This window comes from Nanorana parkeri, unplaced genomic scaffold (assembly GCF_000935625.1).
Source record: "Nanorana parkeri isolate BGI_ZX_2015 unplaced genomic scaffold, ASM93562v1 scaffold210, whole genome shotgun sequence".
Lineage (NCBI taxonomy): Eukaryota > Metazoa > Chordata > Amphibia > Anura > Dicroglossidae > Nanorana > Nanorana parkeri.
In genome coordinates this window covers 1,440,084-1,448,758 of record NW_017306478.1, presented here as the reverse complement: position 1 = coordinate 1,448,758, position 8,675 = coordinate 1,440,084, and the positions used below count along the sequence as shown (strand labels likewise).

General features: G+C 47.8%; 1 protein-coding gene across 3 annotated transcripts in view; it reads right to left on the bottom strand.

Annotated features, from left to right (window-relative positions):
• The window catches only part of ST8SIA5 (ST8 alpha-N-acetyl-neuraminide alpha-2,8-sialyltransferase 5), a 52,696-nt gene that overhangs the window by 8,176 nt on the left and 35,845 nt on the right, over positions 1-8,675 (bottom strand). For all 3 annotated transcript variants that reach the window (XM_018555715.1, XM_018555716.1, XM_018555717.1), the window contains 2 exons: positions 4,162-4,248; positions 2,256-2,400 (listed from right to left, as the gene is read on the bottom strand). In XM_018555715.1, coding sequence (XP_018411217.1) covers positions 2,256-2,400; positions 4,162-4,248 — 232 coding nt within the window. The remainder of the gene's footprint in view (positions 1-2,255; positions 2,401-4,161; positions 4,249-8,675) is intronic.

Here is an 8,675-nt window from a genome sequence, read left to right as displayed (position 1 = left end):
AGTGGCTCCGCTCCACTACCGCAGATTGCTTGTATATGATTACATCTTTCAAATATGATGGACAACTTGTAGTTCCGCTCTAGATCACCATCTCACTGTTTTATTGTCTGGCACAATAATTCATAGGTAGATTTCACTTAGACGGCAGTCCACAATCCATTTTTTTGCACCAATTTCACTGTGCGCCTTTGGGTTCACAGTTTGTACTAGACACGGCTATTTAGCACTTTTTGATACTTTTCAAGTCACTTCCGCTTAAAAGCCATCACTCAGTTTTTTCACATACTTTATTTATTAGCATTTGTGATCACATATCCACATTTAGTATATACACATTAGTTTTTATATAGATTGTGTTCATTTAATTGTATTATCACCTTTCACCACATCGACTTATATAAACTATTGTTTTGATGATATATCACGGACAAACCAAATAGATTTTGAACCGAGCGCAACATACAAGCCTTCCATTTTACATCGTGACAGAGGTTTTAATCTGAAACAACCTGTATCCCATCGCACTCCTGACCGGATAAAAGCCCCCAAAAAACAGGGCGGGTGCGGCAGTGACAGCAGATGCCTCCGCAAAACACATGCAAATCCAAATAGAAGGTCACTCGCACTCCAATGCAATGCCCAGTCAATCTTTTTTTTTTTACTGCCTTAGTCAATAAAAAGATTGACTTGGCATTGCATTGGAGTGCGAGTGACTTTCTATTTGGATTTGCAAGAGGTTTTAATCTTTCTCCGTGTTTTCCAAGACAAACAAATGTTTGCCTGGAGTCCTTACTTTAACCAATTTAGTACCAGCCTGTACAGTATATACCTTTTAGTTCCCAGGCCACTATTCAGTTTTCAATGCTGTGATACTTTGACTGACTGAATTACTTGGTCATACAACGCTGTACACAAATGAACATCATGTAATTTTTTTAGATGGCGCTTTCTTTTGGTGATATTTAATAACCACTTTTTTTTTACTATATAAAAGGAAAGAAAGACCAACATTTTGGGGAAAAAATCATGTGTTTCTTATTTACAAATAATATCAAATACAATACCAGGACAGTAGACCCTTCCCCTCAAATAACCCCTCTTTGAAAAGTAGGCACCCCAAGGTGATCACAATTTTTGGGAAATAATGACACGTGTTGGCATTTGGGAGGTTGAAACATGGAGCTTGGTGATGGTGGTTCAGATGCAGCAAAGAGGGAGGAGGGGGTGAAGGGGTTAATGTACAGGTCACACACAGTGGATTACTGTGCATGATAAGGGAGGCAAAGTTGTTAATATAAAAGGGTTTAATAAACATTCCCACAATCAAATTAATTCAAGCTCCAACCTTCAGTCTGCTGCTGCCTACCTCCCTTCCTATGACACCTTCCTTTAAAGGAGAACTATGAGGCGAGTAAAAATCTCTCAGCCTCATAGTTCTAGCCGACCCGTAACAATTTAACTGTCACAGGTCGGCTCAGTAGATCGGGAAGTGTGCGAACACATAACGGCGCTCGCTCACTTCTCGATCCCGTCCCTGCAGAGAGCCGTGACTGTCACTCACGGCTCCCTGCAGGGATCCCCCCCCCTCCCCTGTCCGATCCTCCAGTGCTGACTGGGGGAACGGAAGGGGGAGGGTACAGCTGGCTCTGCCTCTAGATAGGCAGAGCCAGCTGTCAATCATGCAGCTGGGTGGATCTCAACAGTAATGTCGGGATCCATCACGGTTGCGGCATCTCAGTATACCGCGAGCTGTAGCTCGCGGTATACTGAGCTTTGGGTGACGGAAGGGTGCTAGTATGTGTCCTCCTGTTACCCTTAGGAGAACTAAGGGGAAATACCCTGACCCCATAGTTCTTTTTTAATTCTCCTTTCTCCCCTCCTTTCATTGTGTCCTCAGGGGAGGGCTCCTAAATGTAAACACATGCAGTGTTTACATTTGTGATCGCTGTGATTGGCCATAGACAGCAATCGCAAAGCACAGAGCTACTCTGATTGGCTCTGTGCATTTTGCCTGTGATCTGTGCTGTCTAATGACAGCTCGATCACAGGCATTTGACAGGTGCACTGGTTACCAGTGCGTGTTTTCTGCAGCACTGTTTATAAATGTCGCTCCAGAAAACTCCACCTATGAGTCCACCTATCTGTGTTTTTTTTATTTACTATACTCCAATAGTTAGGTGGTGAATAGGCCAATTAAAACATCACAGAGAGGAATTATTACCATTGAGTCAGACACTGCAGATGTTCTAAGATACCTTGGGGAATATATTGAAAATTTCCGGGCTGATCTGGAATACACCACTGGTGTCAACTTCATATCGGAGCTTTGTTCCAAGTGGCGTGTTCTTCTGGGTGGTGAAAAGGAAAGACGGTGCATTGCAGCATCTGGAGAGAGCATTTCTAGAGCAAAACACAAGAACAGAGCATGTCACCTTTCTATAGGAACCAGCATTGCCTTTTGCAGCAATTTGAGCTACAGTAGCTCTATTGGATCAGACTACATTGGCCATCCTTTGCTCCCCAAATGCATCAATAAGCCTTGGCCACCCATGACCCTGTCGCCGGTTCATTGGTTTTTCCTTTTTTGGACCACTTTTGGTCGGTTCTGACCACTGCAGACCGGGACATCCCATGAGAGCTGCAGTTCTGGAGTTGCCAACCAATCTAGACATCACAATTTGGCCCGTCCGGTTCATTGGTTTTTCCTTTTTTGGACCACTTTTGGTCGGTTCTGACCACTGCAGACCGGGACATCCCATGAGAGCTGCAGTTCTGGAGTTGCTCTGGCCAACCAATCTAGACATCACAATTTGGCCCTTGTCAAAGTAATCTAGATCCTTACACTTGGCCATTTTTTCTGCTTCCAACACATCAACTTCAGTGACAAAATATTAACCTGCTGCCTAACATATATATCAATATATCTCTATACATTTCAGATGCAGAAGAAAAACATTCAATGTATTAAGAATCATCATAATTACTTATTTAATATTGAATACTTCCATCCTGTGCCCAATGACAAGATGGCATTTGCTGTGTTGGGTTTTAGTAATGAGGACAGCAGAAATGCCATTATAGATCTTCCCACTACACAGTAATTGTTTTCCTTATTGTTTTCCCATTTATTCTCGCCTAGTGATCCTGCCAATAATATCTAGAAGCAGAAAAAAAAGGTACTGTGGGGAAATCTTTGACTTGAAGGTGAATATTGCAGAAAAAGCAGTTTATCTTTTTAAGAAGAACTGTGGAAGAAGAAGGTCAATAACCTACCCTTGCAGTGGAGCTACCCCAGCACTGCAAGGTTTAAGTGTTCATTTTGGTCTAAGGGGCTGAAATAAAGTGGATATACTCACCTGATCCTCGGTCCCGCGGCAGTCAATGCTCTCCTCTCTCCTGGCTATGGAATGTCCATCTGCATCCTCACATCTGAAGCAGGTCAATGGACCCATATAACACAAGATGATGTCAGCGGTCCTTAGGCTGCTGGAGCCCAGGGGAGAAGAGGTTGCACAGGCTGGTCTAGCAGCCTGGAGGGATGCAGCAGGATTGAGGATCAGGTGAGTATATCTGCTTTAGTTGACTCCTCCTAGACAAAACAAGCACTTAATAATTGAGGTGCAGGGGGTAGCCCCACTGCAAGGGTAACTTTCTGATTTTCCCCAGAGTTCTTCTATAACAGGCCTTTTTTTTAATGTTATGGATAAAGTTCTTCTTCAGCAATAGGATGTCTACTAAGCTCACATAGGTTGGATGGCCACATCCATTTTGGCAATAATGTGTGTCTCCTTGAACAGGAAGAAATGTACGGTATGTAGCTTGCAGCACTCCTTACCGGATTGTTGTAGATTGCAATTCTGAGCCTGATGACGGGGACCCTGCGAGGCCACGAAAAGTACTCGCTATTGAATGACATTGGTTGTCATTAAAATGGACAATTGCTGAATACTACAGCTTGGTGTGCTGGTGACATCCCTTATTCCTTGAACAGGAAGTCCCCGGTGATACTCATTGACGTTGATAGGGGGTACACATTCGGTAGTTTTGTCCTTCCCTATCTCCACAGAAAAACGAATGGCCAAACCCCACTCACACTGAGATTTCCCATTCTCTGTGTGTGATGACGAATGCCCCCAGATGGCTGGAGCATAGCGGACTTACTTGAAATTGTTGGCTTCTATCATATTCATCTCCCACTTGCAGATCTGAAGGCTCTTCCACCTTTCAAACAGCTCTGCATTCTTCACCCTGCGGTAAACGTAACATTCACACAGTGTCAGCAAACCAACAAGGAACTTACCTACTGGTTTTAAAAATATTGGACACTAATGAATGAAACACATCCCTCTAGCTCTGTCACCTAACAGTTGTATATGTCTTGTGGACTTTGGTGGAGAGATCTCTGCACACAGGCCAGGGTGAATGTACCCCACTATGCAGGAGCACCCTAAAATGGGCGGCCACACCAACGAAATGCCAAGCTAGACAAGCTCAGTACCAAAAGCCATGGCAGGGAGATTTCACCACTGAAACCCCCCCAAGGGTATAAGAGAACCCAGTGGTTGACCAACCAGACTCCACCAACACCAGAAAGATCACTTTTGCAATTGTGATCCCTTTAAGAAGCTCCCAATGCAGTTTTTTATATATTGTCCTGCATAATTCTTTTAAGAGCAGTCGCCTTACAAAAGCAAAATGTTAAAAATAGGGGCAATGTTTTACTTAATTATACATTGTTGAGCTTTCAAAAGGAACATAGATGAGTCAGCACCACTATTAAGTGCCTTAAGTGGCAGCCAAACTGTGATAATCTTGGCACAGCTGTTTCAAAATGTTCAGGCCACGCTATGTGGTGGGATGAATATATAGTAAGTATAATGGGGTCATGTTTTTCCCGCAACGTTCAGGGAACTTTGCTTCTTGGATGAAAGAACCGAGAATAAATGGATACAGGGTTAGAAGGGCAATTAGAAAATGACCTGGTCATGATAAAAGGAAAGTATACTGTTCTTGCAGAGCGGGAGTCGAGGCTGCAGACCAGGCCGAAAGCTTAGCTTTGTGCTAAAGTCTAAAAAGAAATTTATTTATTGTATTTTTGTTATTTTTAGTAAATGTGAAATAAGGACAGTTCTTTAATTCCATGAATTAAATGGGGGTCTGTTATATTGGCAACAATGACACTTTAATGGAGACCTTGCATCAAAATTATCCCTAGACTCCCTGTTCTTTAGACCCCCTAACTCCTACTATATGTAAAAATGAGTTTCATCTTATCTAAACTTAAAGGAGAACTATGAGGTGAGTGCTTTTCACTCACCTCATAGTTCTAGCCGACCTGTGACAATGAGACTGTCACAGGTCGGCTCAGTAGATCGGGAAGTGAGCGAACACATACCGGCTTTCGCTCACCTCTCGATCCTGTCACGGCTCTCTGCTGTGACAGGGGAGGGGCTGGATTCCCCCCTCCCCGCTCCGATCCGCCAGCGCTGACTGGCAGAACGGATGGGGGTCGGGGCGGGTAGAGCTGGCTCTGCCTCTAGATACGCAGAGCCAGCTGTCAGTCACGCAGCTGGGCGGATCCAGACATAATTGTCGGGATCCGCTTCAGCTGCGGCATCTCAGTATACCGCGAGCTACAGCTCGTGGTATACTGAGCCTAGGGTGACGGGAGGACGCTAGTTTGTGTCCTCCCGTTACCCTAAGGAGAACTATGGGGAAAAGCCTTAACCCCATAGTTCTTCTTTAAGAACAAAAATATCATATACACTGCCTGGCCAAAAAAAAGTCACTACCTGGATTTAGCTAAGCAACTAGGTCAGAGCCTTCCATTGGATAAGTGTTATGATCTCGGGTTGCTTCAGTTGGTCAGGTCTAGGTTCAGCAATGTTATGTCCCCAGAAAATGAGGTCAGCTGCTCCCTGAATATACTGAATGACCAGTTTTTTCCATCAATGGATTGTTTCTTCCCTGATGGCACATTGGGCATATTCCAAGATGACAATGCCAGGATTCATCGGGCTCAGATTGTGAAAGAGTGGTCCAGGGGGCATGAGACATAATTGTCACACATGGATTGGCCACCACAGAGTCCAGACCTTAACCCCATTGAGAATCTTTTGGATGTGCTGGAGATGAGTTTATGCAGAGGTCCGACTCTCCCATCATCACTACAAGATCTTGGTGAAAAATTAATGCAACTCTGGATGGAAATTAACGTTGTGACATAGCATAAGCTTATCAAAATGATGTCACGATAAATGCGTGCCGTAATCAAAGCTAAAGGTTCCACAAAATATTAGAATGTGTGACTTTCTTTTGGCCAGGCAGAGTATTACAGCTTACTAGTCCTTAGATGAGGTGGCTGCATTCGTTTGAAATGTTTAGGCTTTTTTTCCTTTGTTTTCACCTGGTAATCCTGTAAATAACACACTTCCTGTCTCTGGGGGGGCTATGCTCATCCTCCACTGTTTCTATGGAGGAAGCCCTGGTTGCTACCAGGGATGCACCGATACCAGATTTTCGGTATTGAGTACGAGTATCAATATTTTTTCCTATACTACTATTTGTATCGGTGCATTCCTAGTTGCCACCCAAGCTGGACTTCAAATATGTCTGCCTTTGTTCATCTCCGTTACATTGGGGTGATATGATTAACAGTTTCAAAAACAATGTAACAGTTAAAAGAAAGATAACAGTGTTTCTAGCTTCCTGCTTATCTCACAGGAAGTGGCAAGAACACAGCATTTCTGATAAGATCAGCAGGAGTTTCCTGTACTTGCTGAAAATGTTCTTAGCCTTAGGGATTCTGACATGAAGAGGTGCTTCTAAGTGTGAGGGGGGGGACTCCTGATGTAAAGGGGGACACTGATGTGAAAGGGATTCCTAATATGAGCGGGGAGTCTGATGTGATAAGATAATGATAAGGGTCTGGTATGGATTTTGGAGGGACCACGCTTCTTATTTACATTTGTAGACCGGGTGCTGGGAGATTTTTCATACTTTTAAAGGATGCTGTGACTAAAAAAATGTTGAGAAACGCTGCTCTAGAGGGTGGGGGACGGGGCTAGGGTCAGGGCCGGCCTTAGGGGTGTGCGAGCAACAGGGCGCCATGGCAACAAGGGCGCCGTGCGGCCGACACAGCTCGTCCTGGGGGCGGCTTCTCTCCCCCTCCCCGCTGGGCACTGGCCATCCGATATGACAGCGCTCCCTCGTCCGCAGGAGGGAGCGCTGCCTGCTGTCAGGATGGCAGAGCGGTGAGGGGGAGTGAAGCCGAGCCCGCAGCTGTCAGGATGGCCGAGCGGGGAGGAGATCGGAGCCGCTGTCATCCTGTCAGTTTCAGGATGACAGCGGCTCCGATCTCCTCCCCGCTCGGCCATCCTGACAGCTGCGGGCTCGGCTTCACTCCCCCTCACCGCTGGGCACTGGCCATCCGATATGACAGCGCTCCCTCGTCCGCAGGAGGGAGCGCTGCCTGCTGTCAGGATGGCAGAGCGGTGAGGGGGAGTGAAGCCGAGCCCGCAGCTGTCAGGATGGCCGAGCGGGGAGGAGATCGGAGCCGCTGTCATCCTGTCAGTTTCAGGATGACAGCGGCTCCGATCTCCTCCCCGCTCGGCCATCCTGACAGCTGCGGGCTCGGCTTCACTCCCCCTCACCGCTGGGCACTGGCCATCCGATATGACAGCGCTCCCTCGTCCGCAGGAGGGAGCGCTGCCTGCTGTCAGGATGGCAGAGCGGTGAGGGGGAGTGAAGCCGAGCCCGCAGCTGTCAGGATGGCCGAGCGGGGAGGAGATCGGAGCCGCTGTCATCCTGTCAGTTTCAGGATGACAGCGGCTCCGATCTCCTCCCCGCTCGGCCATCCTGACAGCTGCGGGCTCGGCTTCACTCCCCCTCACCGCTGGGCACTGGCCATCCGATATGACAGCGCTCCCTCGTCCGCAGGAGGGAGCGCTGCCTGCTGTCAGGATGGCAGAGCGGTGAGGGGGAGTGAAGCCGAGCCCGCAGCTGTCAGGATGGCCGAGCGGGGAGGAGATCGGAGCCGCTGTCATCCTGTCAGTTTCAGGATGACAGCGGCTCCGATCTCCTCCCCGCTCGGCCATCCTGACAGCTGCGGGCTCGGCTTCACTCCCCCTCACCGCTGGGCACTGGCCATCCGATATGACAGCGCTCCCTCGTCCGCAGGAGGGAGCGCTGCCTGCTGTCAGGATGGCAGAGCGGTGAGGGGGAGTGAAGCCGAGCCCGCAGCTGTCAGGATGGCCGAGCGGGGAGGAGATCGGAGCCGCTGTCATCCTGTCAGTTTCAGGATGACAGCGGCTCCGATCTCCTCCCCGCTCGGCCATCCTGACAGCTGCGGGCTCGGCTTCACTCCCCCTCACCGCTGGGCACTGGCCATCCGATATGACAGCGCTCCCTCGTCCGCAGGAGGGAGCGCTGCCTGCTGTCAGGATGGCAGAGCGGTGAGGGGGAGAGACGCCGCCCCCAGGACGAGCTGTGTCGGCCGCACGGCGCCCTTGTTGCCATGGCGCCCTGTTGCTCGCACACCCCTAAGGCCGGCCCTGGCTAGGGTTAAAAACTTTGCCCGGAGATAGGTTTTAACCAAGTGTTAACAATTAAAGTTTTTCAGACTTTGCATTTTGAAAATGTGTACTATGTTCTAAACTCACTAAACAAATCCAATG